Raw genomic sequence first — 15,613 nt, 5'->3', positions numbered from 1 at the left:
TATTTTCCAAAGATTAGGTGAATGATACCAGTGATTGTAACATGTAGGGAATAAAACCGTTTATCTGGTTTAGATTGGCTCATTAGCACCGCCGCATCTGTGCTTGCGCGTGTGCGTGCGCGTGTGTGATGACGCTGGAGAGGAGGCTGACTTGCATTGTACTACAGTTTGCTGAATAAGCAGAAATTGGAGTGACGATTTGGATGCTACAAGAATGATTTATCTCGCTCTCCAAGTAAAAAAAAAACATTGCCTCATTCTGCTCCCCTGAAAAAGAAAAACAAAGAAACTTAAAATTATCAAGGGCAAATGGGGATTTTGCTATCATCCTATAAGGGACTTTTTTTGCTCTTTGCTCAGCGGCTGTTCATAGGCAAGAGAAGAGTGAATTCTCTCATACTGTCCTTTTACTTGCAATAAACTTTATTAAAGATACAACATTTCAGTCCTTAGAACTTCATCAGGTAAAACTGAGGAACAAAGAGATTTGAGCTCAGTGTCTGCTCACCCTTCACTCTTTCATTTCCACTCTCTGCACGCCCACATAGGAAAAATGTTGTGGTTATGTGACATCTTAGTGCTGGACTTCAGCAGCTGAGCTCAGACTGCCGGGGAGAAAATAAAATGTCAGAGAAAAAAGCAGAAGAAACTTCTGGAGGGCCTGCTCCTCCATTTTTCACTGTTCATAACAGAGGTTTAGACACATTCAAATGCAGTAACTTATGTTTTCTGATAATATAAAACTCATACAAAGGAATCTGTGCCATATTGTGACTCACTATCCACGAGAATTCACAGACAAAATGTTTTGAATTATAAGACATTTATTGTGAGCAATACAAAACTTAAATTCAGCTTCATAAATGTTTTCTTGAGATTAGTTTACCTAGACTCAAAGCATATTGCTGTATCAGCTCTTATTCTTCCTCTTTTGCTGATAGAGCAATGCCAGGAATTGGGAGGGGGAATAAGCAAGGACAGGAAGCAACAGTATTTATGGAAAATGTGGTCTTAATTTGGAGCACAAAATGTTGCACGCAGCACCTTCTAAAGGCCTGTTTTTTGGTGTCTTTTGTGAAATGGTGAAAGAGAGATATGAGTCGTCTCAGGCAGCTTAACACCAACATCTCATATGCTACTGAATGGATGGTTTTATCCAAACAAATTTTTTTGTTCGCAGGTCCTTATTGGGAATAAATCTTTCTGTATTGACAGTGTAAGTTCTGTGCTGTACCCACTGAACTTTACTAAACCTTTGACATCGTTTTTGGCATTTGAATGCCAAGCAGAAATGGACCTGAAACATGGGACTGCTCCCCAGATGTGGAGGGCTGCTTTTGGCTTGTGCTGTTCGGTAAACACTGACACATGCGGCAAATGAGGAATGTCAGATGCTATTGTTAGCACTCCTGTGTGCTTTGGTGCCCACTGTAGGGGTGACTAACAAGGTTTAGACATCAGTTTGGGACTTCAAACAAGAGGAAGCTCATTAGCAACCTGTCCCAGCCCTCCTACAGCGACCCCCAAACCCCATCCCCCAGGCCTGAACTGGTTTTATGAGACACAGTGTGAACTCGATGCCCTGGTCGATCCATATGGAAAGTTGCAGCAGGCAGAGGAACAGAGAATGTAGGGCATTAAAATGCTGACAGGCTTTCATCAGGCCTTCATGAATACACAAAAGTCATTTTTGGACACTTGAACTGAGGTTCAAAGTTACCTGCAAGGCTGTGTAGCTGGAAACACTCAGCCATAGATCTGCCACTTCTATTTTCATACATTTATAAATCACCAAAAGGTGGTAAACATATTGTGTTTTAAAGCAAAAACAAAAGACAGAGAGGAATTTGTTGCCAGTCTTTCATCAGATTCTGAATAAGGTGAGTAAATGGTCCAAACTCCAGAGACAAGATAGGAAGGAAGCTAATTTACAGTCAGTAGCACATCAGAGAATTAAGGTGGGGGTATGCTTGAAAAGAACCACTTTGTATGGCATGTCATCCAACCATAATGGAAGGAAAAGGTGTTCCCAGTGACCACACTGGAAAGCGGAGTAAAGCAGGGTGATACACATTTTCAGACAGTCTTTCTTGGAAGACATTCATAGTGTTGCACTTGGTTGTACACACAAAAAGTGACAGAAAACAGTGTAAACAATGACCAAACAATAGCCAATCGCTACATGAAGTGGGTGTACATGCCAGATTGTAAGGTTTGGGAAAGTTACAGAAACTGTCAGACGCAGCGTCCCCAAATGCATTGTCAATATGGCACAGGGGTTTTAGACACTGTTTTCCAACAAGCACTTTGGTTAGAGTATTCTGAGGTCTTTAGGGTTCAGCAGAGGGAACACAAGACTGGGAGTTTTATGGTGCAAGTCAACTATAAGCCATAGAGAAGCAAGAGGTTCTCGCAGCTGCCTACCACAGATGATGTCACCACTAGCCCCTCCTCTCTGACATCTGCTGCTGTAGTGTGAGGTCTTGTAGGAATTAAATTTATATTGGACAATCCTGCAGCACATGATCTAGTTCCAATGCCAACCTGCAGTGCCCCTGCTGGAAGCAGTTTTCCCTTTATTTAGTGAGATGAAAAGTAAAGCCTGACCCATACCTGTAGGAATAATTAATGAAAACATTCAAAAACATCATCAAACAAAATCTCAGGCCTTGCTGGATCCTATCCTACATCAACATTGTATCTTGAGGTTAAGCTGGTAGTTTTTAGCTGGAAAGAAACTCTAAAGACATGAAACATGCTGAGGGGAGAGTGTTGTAGGTGGAGAAGATGGTCATGAGTTTCACAGTAATGAGGAAAGATACTGCTGTGTTGGCTCATAAAGTTGACTCCAAAGGCATTTATTGCACACTCGGGAAGATGATGTCACATCATGACTGGAACATGTAGGACAGTGCTCTTTAAAACAAATGGGTGACTGCAGTCTGAAGGGTAACGAAAATGGCTAATGACAGTTTGGTTTGAATCTGGGACATCTGGGACTGGCTGGGAAAATTTGAGCTTTAAGGTTACACATGTCCCCAACTGCGAAGTGGTGTGCAGAACGATTTCCTAGAGGAAAGCAGGGTTGCTCCATTACCAACTAGCGGTCAAAGGGGTGAGGAGCAGCAGCAGTGACATGATTGATGTGACAGAACTAAAAAGTTGCAACCAAATAAAGGTGGAGTTTTTGGTCCTTCAATTTTGAGCAGCATACAGGTGTAAATCTGGCTTTAATACACTCATTAAAATGTTGATGCATCAACCAACTAATAAGACACAGCTGTTGGCACAAACAGGAGACTGTTGGCACATCTGATGGTCACGTGTGGAACAAAAACTGTATTAAAGAGACACAATATACACATAAAATTCTCCAAATAAAATTCACGTAACAAAGTGTTGATTGAAAAAGTATGGACCGTTCCAGCCCTTTGGCAAATAAATGTTAAAGAAAATCATGTTTTAATTAAGTAAAATGTGGGAACATGTGGGCTCTAGCCACGCCTCACCACCCTCTGTCAATGGTGACATCATATCACTGTGTTGTGGTGAATGGTATATGGTTCTTAATTTAAAACAGCAATTAACTGATTTATCCACTACCGAAACCAAAATTAATGTTACACAGAAACAAGACTATGAGTCTAAAGCCAAGAGAATGTCTCTGCTAAATGCTAATGTTAGCATGCTAACATGCTTATAGTGACAATGCTGATGTTTAGCAGGTATGATGTTTACCATGTTCACCATCGTAGTTTACTGTGTCCGCATGTTAACATTTGCTAATTAGCACTAAACACAAAGTACAGCAGAGGCTGATGTGAATGTAACTACTTTTGCACATACTTGATCATTAACCAAAGTTCAAATTGTTACCTGACTATGGTACTAGATGGGACACCAAAGTTTAGGGAGGGATGAATGTCTTTATGCAATTTCATGGCAGTCCATCCAATAGTTGTCTATACATTTCACTCCAAACTACAGATGTCAAACTCATGGTGATGTTAGAGGAGAGGTCAGGGAATCACCAGAGTAAGTAGGATTCATCCTCTGGGGACTATGGATGTCTATACCAAATTTCATGGCAGTCCATCCAATAGTTGTTTAAATATTTCAGTCTGAACCAAAGTCATGGATCAACAGACAGACCAACCAACTGACCAAGAGACTGACCCTGGCATCAAAAATAATGCAACAAACATTAGCCAGTCTCTGATTTAGTCGTCCACCCAGAACTCCATGGACATGAAGGCTGCATAATTGAGGGCTTTTTGGCATATTTGAAATTATGCACAAAATTTTTAGGAGCTTTGCTTGCTTTAGCTGTCAAATTATGAAACTGTAAGCCTTAAAATAAGTTCTGTGAGCATACAGTGTATAACTTAAGCCTCATATTGCTGCATGTGTGCATACTAGGATGTATATTTGCTGATTTAGAGCAGCTGGGCCACAGCCTGCTGTTTTATATGCAGCACAGCGTAGGAATGGTTTTGGGTGTGTTCATATGGTAGATAAAGGAATTTACCTATAGGCCAAATGCTGTGTTTATGTTCCCCTCTTGCTGCATACTTACTGCTACCATCTGGATTTGAATGATTTGGCAATAAAGTGCATATTAATATGCTGCAGCACATCTTACACATGATAATCTGACAGTATTGCTGTCACTGTTGAATTATGGGTATCAGCAAACACATGTAAAAGTTAAAGGAATAGTTTAATGGCACATGAACACTCTTAAAACCACTACTTGTCATATCTTACACTTTGGTTTTTGTACAGATAAAAAAGAGAAATAAAGTGTTAATGAGTGAGATTCAGAGGTTCTAGTAGGCAGCTTTTGTAACCTTTTGTTAACCCCTGATTCCAGCCCTCAGGCTAAGCTAAGGTAACCAGCCGCTGGCTGTAGCATCATATTTAGAGGACGGAAATTAGTGTGGTATTGATATTCTCCTCTCTCTCTCTGGGTCAGAAACAAATAAGTGTATTTCCCATGATGTCAAACATGTGACAAATATAATGAAACATAATGACATAGCCTCAAAATGTAGTTGTATTTTATTAATATGATCATGACACCTTACAAGTTGTAGCTTTTCTGCCATTCTTTCCACTGGATTTCCATGCATCTCTCTCTTCTTACCAATAGACTCACATTACCCCTTGACTCCACACTCTTCATTGCCCTACTTACTCTTACTGCGGTATTGTTGTTGTAAGATCTAGAGACAAACTTGCCTAAAATCAGTTCTGTGATGCTATTAATACTACTGATCTCTCTCTTGTAAGTCCTGACCATATTACAGCTATTTTTTCATCTTGTTTAAAATTTGGAGAATGCTAATCATGGCTGCTAAATGTTTTTATTGTTGTTGATGATGTAGTTGCAAGTTGATGCTCAAGTTGGGCGTTGGAACATGCTGCCTGGAACCAGGCAAAGCAGTGGAAAACCCAAACTGCAGCTGTAGTCCATAAATATTTTCAAAATGTCTAGCTGTGGAATACGTTCTAACTGTGGAATGACTCTGTGTTTTGTCATTTTGTCTCCTGCAGTGTGTTGCTTTGGGTTTTTTTAACAGGATAAAATGTCTTGTTAAATGTTATCATGCTGCCTGAAGGCCCTCTAGCACTGAGGGACGAAAACAAGACAAGAGGAAGTGGATAAATGCCACTCAAACTAATCCAAACCTCCTGGTAATATTTGATGTATGACTCTGGCTCAGTTTACAGAAAAAAGTGCATTACAAAGTACATTCTTAGATGGTAAGATAGAGACAGAATTAGAAAAATCTGTATCTTTTGGAAACACATCTCAAATGCCTCTCCACCAGCTAGTTATCCAATAGCTTTTTCCAAACAATTCCTCTCGGTTTTGGAATAGACATGCAGCATTAGCTCAGCAATCACGCAGTAAAGACTTCAACTTCAGCAATGGCTGTAAAAGTAGGTTAGTGGTTTTAAACAAACAAATCCTTGTGCCCAGTCAGTTAAATTGGAGCACCATCATTGGCTGCAGGCTGGGGTGGTGTGGGTAGGCCCAGCTGGAATGGCAGACAGCCTCCTTAGTGCAGTTAGGGTTTTTTTAAATTTTATTTTTCCCTCTTCAACACTTTGAACCGTGAGAACAAAGCTGAGAATCACTAAGCCCACAGACTGATGCAGCTTTTTCCCACATGCCGTCATCCCATTGTCCTATGGGAGAGAAGTGCTTCTCGGGTAGCTGAGACTGGACTAAGGAAAGAAGAAAAAGCAAATTGTCAAAGCCTTAATATCAGCCAAACAAACATTTCAGCTGTAATTTCCTTTGGTAGAGTTACAGAATTGCAGGCACAGTCAACAGTTCCCTGAGATCCAAAATGGCCTCTGCAGGACCCCTAATCAGCCTTATTTGAAACATCTGATAGGCACCTTAAGGTTCTACTCAAAAGGAATCTCATCTCCAGCACATTAAAGATCTTAAGGAACTCATTCATTCAAATTGTGTAAAAATAAAGTAAGATATTTGTGATACTAAATGCATTTAGAGTGGCAGATGTTTTTAACAGCCACTCTTTTGTCACGCATCCAATGATAAGTGAGTTGGAAAAGGCCCATACCAGTAGTTTTGTATGTTTTAGACAATTTACTGCAAATCACTTACTTATTACTAACCATTTTGCAAACCTTGCTGCTGTGTTTTAAAATGTGGATGTGTGCCTTCTACTATTCCAAGCAGTCTTTTAACCATGCTAGTAGCGTGGCCCTAGGGATGACAGTGTTAGTCACTTGGTCAGTCAGTCCAACACTTTGGTTCAAATATCAACAATATCTCAACCCATAAGCTGTACTTTGTGTTTAGTGCTACAATTATCAAACGTTAGCTGTCTGACACACTAAACTAAACATTGCCTCCTAAATGTCAGCATGTTAACAGCTCAAACAAGCTCAAAGCACCACTGTGTAATGCTCCAGAGAGCCACTAGTATAGCTATAGACTCTTTGTCTTGTTTTATATGACAATCATTTAGCAGATGCTTCCTTGAGTGAGAAACTTGCTTGAGTTTTGTAATCCATTACAGTGAACATGAAGTTTGCATTCTTTGTTGTCAAAGTTACAGTACAGTACCATTGGGAGGAAATGCAATGCAACTTTGTCAGTCAATCTTCACTTAAACTGTATTACCAAGCAACAATAATGTAACATTTGCAAACATTCATTCAGATTTTCTTCACTATTATGTAAGATCACAATGTGATGCACAGTTCAAGCTACTTTCAAGCTACTAGCTGCAAATTGATTTACATACTTTATGGAAATAAATGGAATCCAATGGATGTCTGAAAAGTTGGAAAAAGAACATCCACAACACTATAACTCATTAGCCTGTATTTGAAAATGATCAGCATATAAAGTACACATTACTTGTAATTTAGGACCTAGTCTAATATTTGGAAACACACTGTCATTGTATGGTCCTTTAATGACTGTTCTGCCTGGTTGATGTATATTCTGTGGTATACCCTTTCAGTGTCTCTGCTTGTTTTTCTTCCTCTTGCTACTGTTGCTATTTATCTACTCTGCTTTTTGTCTCTGTCTGACTGTTATTTTGTCCTCAACATCCTTTTCCCACCTCCAGCTGAACTTAGTTTTTTCCCCACCAAACACACAGCCATAACAATTTCATCCAGTCAGCAGAAAAAAGCAATATTAAAGATGATTGAAGATGTTTTTATTCTTCAGATCTTCTTGGACCCGTGGGGGACATCTAGCAAATTCCTGCTTCCTCTTGACAGGGTCTGCTTAGTATCGCTGAACAGTAATGATGCATATTACCTCTCTTTGTACTCTGTGCTCCTCAGTGTTCCTCATTTATTGATATATTGATTTAGCAGCGGAGCACTGTGAGTACTTCTAAATGTTGAGTATTTAGACATGTTGGAAGAGACGGTGCACATTGTGAATCGTCTCAAATCCTCTTGGATTTCAAAGGATCATCTATTATCTGGAGGTATAATCGCAAAGAGGTTTCCAACAGGTTCCTTTAGAAAAGACAGTTGGAAACCTTGGCTCATTTCAGAAAGGATTCGCCAAAGACTTTTTTAGGACAGACTCATTGACAGATTATGGAATGACAGGCACTTTGTCCTTCCTAGTGTGGATGGTTCTAACCTTTGTTTGGAATCACTACCTGGATGACTGAGATAAATGTAGGCAGAGAGGACCAGAATTGGAAAATAATGGTCACAGTTTCTTTAAAAGATAAGGTGATATGTAGATCTATCTACAGGTGATATATACTGTATTATAAACATCCAAAAACTTAGTAATTAGGATTGATATAAAATCAGTGTACAAGTGGCTGCGAGAGGACCAATCTAAGGAAGCACAAATACTCTCCAGATTAGACTCAAGAACTAAAGCTTGACCTTTCTGGAGTCTTCTTATAGCTGCAGCAGTGGTTCAGTAGTGGACACACAGTCTCAACTCAATCAGTGGAGGGCTTTTTTTCAATATAAACTGCAGTTTGCGTAGCTTTCTAGTTTTATTATTCATGCCAGTGATAAAACTGATAACCCTAATCCTGGACAATAAACCTAGCTACTCCCATACTCCCTTGACATTTTTAGCTGAGAAAATCTTATCAAATTCCATGATACTTGATTAATATGCAAACTCCTTCATGATATCATGGTATCTCCACTATCAGAACTTCATAATTCAGAAAAATGCTAAAGACAGATAAACCAGATCGATGACAAGAGTAGGAAAAAATTCCTTGGCTAAGGCGGCCTTTAAAGTTAGAGCTTCCTAGATTTGGAATGTTTTCAATTTTCACAGTTTTTCAATTTCTCTGAATACATCTTTGTTACAAAAGTATAATCTCTGGCTGGTTTTGTCTGTCCTCATCTGCCTGACGTAACCTTGTTTGCTGGATTATATCCTTTAGGTCCTTTTGACATCACTGACTCAACGGATGTTTTCCCCATCGTCTCATGATTGCGTCAGCTAATGTGTTGTTGTATCAACTGCCTACCGCACTGTTCTCCATGTTATGCTCACTGCCTGAATGATTCTGTGCTCTCCTATACTTTTTCTTGTTTTGGCTTTCAATCCTTTCCTTGCTTGTATGTGTTCTGAATTTGATCAATATGCCTTTAAAATAAGTGAACCACACACATCGATGGTTTGCAGACCCTCTTGTGCCTCGCTTTGGCTGTCTGGCAGTGTTGCTGCTGCGGGCTGTTTTTACTTGTTTGCCAGCTGTGTCGGCTGAAGCAGACTGAAGCAGGTTGGAGAATATCTTGGCCTTGCAGTTGAAGTTTTCATCAAATCATTGCCATATTTCCTCTGGCAGACACATCTTGTGACAGAGCCAACAGATTGTTCACATTATCTCACTCTGTCAGTTGAATTGAATGTAGTCTCACAGATAAGGCTCTTCATCTTTCCCTTGCTTTTTCCTTCCTCTTTCTTTCTTTTGTTTCTTTTTCCCTGCGCTCTCAGGTGGCAGATGGCCAGACACATGCTCCTCATCTTGCTCAGAGAATCTGTCCAATCGAGAAAACACTGTCGCCCGGCTTTGACGATTTGCTATGACATAACTTCAAACTGATGTTGGGCTCAATCACTTTGTCGGCAAATTTTAACGCCCCTTACCTCTCAAAACCTTTGTTTTCTGTTTCCAAACCTCAAACCGCTTCAGGGCTTAACTCAGACCATTAAAATTAGATCAAAGGATTGAGGGGGAAAAACGCTCTGAATAAAATTGTTTAATCAAGAGTCATAGAATAAAATGGCCCACTTCCTTTCCCAACGCTGTTTGGACAGGTGAGTGAAACTGCAAGCTAGGCCTCGGTCCCACGACTGCAGCCACCTCAGACAATAGACCTGTTCCAAGACAAACAAGAGCAATTGTGGTTCAGAAATAAAGATAAGCAGTTGAAAACCAAACGCAGGAGTCCTCAGATTCACCCTGATGTTAAATAAATACTCAAAAATGATCCCTACACCTCTACATGACTGTTTGCTGCAGGAAAATGGGAAAGTTTCACCAGACTTTATACTCTTTTTTTCCCTTCCTCTGTTGCTGTAATGGAAAAATCTGCACAAGGAATTGGCTCCTGCCGTTCATTCGGGTCAGAGGCTTTCTCTCTCTGTGTGTGCGCAATCCTTGTGTGACTATTTCTGTTTGCGCTGCACATTTTGTTGAACATCCAAACTAAACACCTCTCCTCCTCCACCTCAAGCTTTTTTGATTTTGGGAGGATTTTGTTTATCTTGTAAGGTCTTGTCCTCTTTCTTTGCACAGTCAGCCCCACGGGAATGTGAATCCTTGATGTGGAGGAACAAGATGTGTCATCAGAACAACAACATCCCAGAGAAAATGCTTAGGTTGAATATTTAGTTGACCAGCATTTGTATCCCCATTTAGACTAAATGAGTGAAAACATTGAAACTTACATAATGCATTTATGTTACTGTGGATGCTTTTATTGTATTTGGAGTATATATTTCCAGCATGGGTGGCCTGAGAGGGAACCCAAACCTGATCCTCTAGCCATGGTAGTGTTAGTGCTCCGTCTTGCCTATGCTCAGTTGCGTTTCCTTTAGCAGATCGCCTTCTTTTAAGCAATCACTCTATTTGTTTTTCCTTGGATTTTCCGTTGATGAAGTATGAGCTGGCTCTCTTTTCATCTATGACGGCTACTGTTGCTCATGCTGGTTCTCCTTGAAAAGGCTGTAGCTACTGAGTTTTTGTTTGTTTTGAGTTTTGAAAGCCAGAAATATCTGCATCTGCAAAAGTAATCACTGATCAACAACTCTATTAACCTCTTCAGATTTTATATAAGCATTTTGAGTAGAAAAGCTTGTCTGCTCAATGTTAGACCTACCAAAGAGCATTTAATACAGATCAGGAGTCCGGTTTGGCAGAATAGAGAGCCATCAAAGACTGAGGCATGATGGGAAAGTCCCTGGTATTCCCTGGCTTTGTCTCTCTCCCAGCCTGGCCAAATAATTACCCATCCGCTGCCAAAATATAATACAAAAACACTATGGGGTAAAACCTCAGTGACACTCAATTGCAGACGAATAACATGAGTCACAATTCATTTCCATTTTAAGTTTTGGCCTTGTTGCTGGTGCTGTTATCCAAAATAACTATAATTGTAGAAGAGAATAAAGCTCAGGCATTGTATCTTTAAGAACATCAAATAACCAGAATCATTCTACAAAAAATAAATCACGATCATAGTAATCCCATTTATTGAACAAATGTTTTCTCATCCCCTTTCTTGTCTCTGTAAATAATTTTCATTTATCTAAAAAAAACTCTCAGCCAAAGGTATGAAAGGCCCATGTGCAAGAAAAAGTTTATTTATTATGTCTGGCCATGATTCTCAAGCAGACTTTTGAATCTCCTGTGTGCTGGGAACTAATGCAACTCAAACGTAAACTAGGATAACAGAGTCACTGTTTAGTCTGGTTCCTGTTTACTCCCACTGCTACACTGTTTAATCTTGCTGACTTTGTACAGAAGAGATGTAAAACTGACGATATTTTTAAAGCAAAATTTGCCAATTTAATGTAGTGTTGAATATACAAGCCTCCTAAATCATGACTTGAGGTCATTTCTGAATTGTATGTCAACTTATAAAATTATATTTAGTCATTTGTTAAAGTGACTTTTTTTAGAATAGATCTAAAAAAAAAGTCCCATTCATAAGTTCAAATTTTGCAGAAAAAAAGCCCTTCTCAGTGGACTAGATGTATTACTAAATTAAAGCAGTTTGGTAACTTAAAACCCCACCGATCCCTGTGGGAAATAAACCGTGTTGACATTCTCTCCCATACAAAAAGAAACTGCAACATAATCAATCCTGGCCAGTTCCCGTGTGTCTAATACCGTTACATCAGTTAGTCGGCACCTAGAATAACATTCAGTCTGCTTGGCACATTATTCTAAGTAAGCTTCATCCTCTAAACAGGCCTCCAGTTTTACCACAGTCAATTAGCTCATTTCCCATGTGTCATCTCTCTGGCTCACCCGTTAGCTAACGGATGACCCGCTGACTGGTCACATCGTGCCCTTTTCCTTAATGCTCGCACTTAATAAAATTGCCACAAATACACATAGACACACACTGACACGCAAACAGTCTGCCCAGAGGAAATGAAGGTATCTCCATGGGGAGTGTTTTTTTAATAACAGTCCAGTTTTATGGCAGTTCCCCTGGGGAGACCAGGACCCATTTCCTCAGCCTTCAGGCACTCATTCAGGATGCAGGAGGGTGCTAAATTACACACCAGACCACAACAGTAGCTCCTTTAATCTTACCAGTACACTCACTGGCTCCCTAATGAATTGAGCTGGCTAATTGTTTTGAGTTATTCGTCTAACAGCATTCACGTTACATAAATGAGAAGGTTCATGTTCCTACAAAATTTACACTTTAAATCCTTTCCTCCAAGGTTTAGCTATCTATCTGCTGTTAGTAAGAGAGATAATTAGCATGCTAGCTATAGACAACAGCTATGCAATGAAAGTAATTTTACTCATATTTTAGGAAAAAAAGCCTCTTTTTTTTACATATACTTGCGATAGATAGTAAAGTTACTGTAACAAGATAAGGAGTTGTGTTTTGCCCAACATACAGCTTGTTCTTCATGTCATGGTGCTAACGATTTTATCCCCTGTTGATTTTGGCTGGCACCGCTGTATTTTTCTTGTTTGAATGCTCTACCATATGGAGGTTAGTGTGTGTCTGATAGATAGCTTAAGCATTTCTTTGAGTTCTTGCTGAACAAATCATTCTTAACACACAGATACATACAGAAAACATATTTTACAACTGCTAGTCACTCAAGCTATGTTATCCTCCAACCATGCTAATAACACCCATGTGCTACACTGCTTTTATGCTAACAGAAGCACCCTTCCTCCTGTTTTTATTGTGTACTTGGAAGAAAGTATTTCAGTCACTGTATGTGGGTTCATAACTTTTATTTTAAGCTCATGACGCTACTCAAGATGTTACAGGGAAGTTGGTGTACCCACAAACACGCTGAAGAAGACTTTTTAAGGCATAATTTCTGTTTTATTTGGATTATTTCATTGGTGTTCCCTGTTTCTGTCTCTTAGGTCTGGCAGTGTGAAGAATCATTGGGAGGAGATCTACTACTTTGTGGAGAATTTAGCTGAGAAATTTAAAAGGTAAGAGACTATTCAGAAATACATATATGTAAACATGCAAGTACTGCAATGTACCACTACCACACTACAGCCACTGGTAATGTAATGTATGTAATGTATTGCAAAGGTTTCTCCCAAACAGTTCAAGTGGACTATATACTGTAACACTGGAAAAGTTTCACAACTATAGGTCTGTAGATACTAAACAGTCTTGTTGCCTTTTGTACTTGACTTCCTGGAGCCCCAAGATGCGGATCCCTAAAGAGAAACACACACAGCAGTCACCACGGTGAAGTAAAATAAAATATTTCCCTTGCGCTACAACTGACCATGTGTTAAGTCACTCAGCATCCAGGCTGATGTTTCAATCAGTCTCTACAGGAACTGAGCTGATGTCTGGTTGCAGTGAGCTTAGCAGCAATAACTACAGGCTGGAAGGCCTATGTATGTGACTTGAGTGGAAGAGGAGGACAAAGAGATGGAGGCTTTAAAAGGACAAAACCATTGTATCACTGCAGCTGACAGTGTCCCAGTTCAGATCATTCTCCCCAGATATTACTCAAATATGATATGTTATAAATCAGTGCAAACAATAAAATTCATTGTTATTATAGGAAAAATGTATGTCAGTGTTGTAAGTAAAATAGGTCTTTATGGCCATTATAGGAACATTCTAGAAATATTTTATGGAGCTTGAAAAACAAATGAAAGATGGTTCTCTTGTTATTACATTAAAATGATTTTCAAATCTTGCAGTACTCTACTCCAACATGATTGCCCCTAATAATAAACTGAAGAAGCAGTGCACAAAGTGCATTAATCAAGTGTAGCCTCTTTATGTTGTAGAAACATTTTTAAATCCAGGATGGATGAAGCAAACCGATATAACACACCATGGGCTATTATGGCTCATGGTATCAGTGGCTTACAGCCCATAATTGATGCATAAATAGACCGCCACGGTTTATTATTAATCAGCCACAGTTTTAGTATTTTAGTAACAACTCTACGGTGTGTATGTCATGCTGTATGAGTTGTAAATATCTTGATGTACCGATATCACACAGTCAAACAGTATAAAAAACTGAGACTTCACCAGGGTGTACTGGGAAAGAAAATTCAGCCCTGGCTAGAGTTTATTGAATATTGACTTTCTAAATACTTCCCTCTTCATAGACACAATGCAACAATGTAGCTCTAAAATAAGTGTGCAGTAAAATGCAATATTTCAAACAATGACCACATCTGTCCTTCAGCTCATGGGTGGTATTGTTTTATCTGTACTGCTTGAAAACCACAACAACACCTGTGCTGTGTGGTTCAGCCATTGCAAAGAACAGACCCTCGTCAAAACTGCAGTTTTAAACAAACATGAGAAAGTTCCAAACAGCGCAAATCTGCATTAACCTACTTTCTCTCACAAGCAACACATTTTTTACTTCAAATTGTTGTGCATGTGTGCATGTTGACATGCATGTTATTACTTTCTAAATATAGTTTTTTATCAATGAACAAAAATAACAAACATTTCCACATCTGAGGATCAGTTACTTAATTTGAACACTGACATCTAAATCACTGTCACGCACAGAGAGCTCATATCCTGCACAGTGTCACATATGTCCCATGTGTCTTAGAGTGTTTGGTAATGGGCTGCATTCAAGAAACAATTCCTACACAGACTGTTGGAGGAACCTCAAAGGAAATGAAGTAGTTTGTCCTCAATGAGATATTCATTGTTCAAGTATAATGGCCCTTACTTTGATGAACTAAATGCTGCATGACAGGAAAGCACATGATGGGTTACTGCCAGTTACTACATGTTTCTGAAGAATTGATCATGTCGCAATACATCTTGCTATTACTGTGACTATGTGCAGTTCACATAATAAAACTATTGTCTACTGAATCTGTGGTTGTAATTGTTGTGCAAGGCGAGATATTTTCAATCATCAGCCAGATTCTGTTGAATTTCGTCTTGCAGTTACCATATTTACCACATGCAGTATCATAAGTCACTGGTTATTCTGTGGGATTTCCACATTGTATATTCCACAAACCAAACTGGCTAGCTGTGTGGACAGATTAATTATAGGTATGATGATGGGTTTTTTCTCTTTTTTTCTGTTCCAGTCCCATGCTGAGGATGTCTTTTATAACATTCTCCTCCAGAGCATCCACCATCATGAAACTGACTGAGAACAGGTAGGTTAAATGAAGGCAGATACTGATATCTGCTGATTAATGCAATTCAGCAACTGACTGCGATGACCTCACTTTATAAACAGATGTCATTCTAGTACTGAAAGCTCTCACGCAAAAGAAACAATCAGCTGCAAACTTAACTCAAACCATTACAGCAAAGTGAAAGCAGATGTTCTCTATATTGAAAATCAGCCTGTCACCATGTAACTGTTACTGCATAAAACTCAAATGTT

The 15,613-nt window shown here is 39.3% G+C and overlaps 1 protein-coding gene across 2 annotated transcripts in view; it reads left to right on the top strand.

Moving 5' to 3' along the window:
- antxr1c (ANTXR cell adhesion molecule 1c) overlaps positions 1 to 15,613 on the top strand; it is a 42,400-nt gene that overhangs the window by 848 nt on the left and 25,939 nt on the right. The window contains exons 1-3 of one of the 2 annotated variants that reach the window (XM_067575725.1): positions 12,587 to 12,735; positions 13,125 to 13,196; positions 15,309 to 15,380. In XM_067575725.1, the coding sequence (XP_067431826.1) occupies positions 15,313 to 15,380 (68 nt within the window). In that variant the 5' untranslated portion in view covers positions 12,587 to 12,735; positions 13,125 to 13,196; positions 15,309 to 15,312. Of the gene's footprint in view, positions 1 to 12,586; positions 12,736 to 13,124; positions 13,197 to 15,308; positions 15,381 to 15,613 lie in introns of those variants that run through there. The other variant, XM_067575724.1, reaches the window with a different exon arrangement.

This window comes from Thunnus thynnus, chromosome 20 (assembly GCF_963924715.1).
Source record: "Thunnus thynnus chromosome 20, fThuThy2.1, whole genome shotgun sequence".
Lineage (NCBI taxonomy): Eukaryota > Metazoa > Chordata > Actinopteri > Scombriformes > Scombridae > Thunnus > Thunnus thynnus.
Note: the sequence above shows the minus strand (reverse complement) of the source record. Positions and strands in the feature narration are given on the sequence as shown.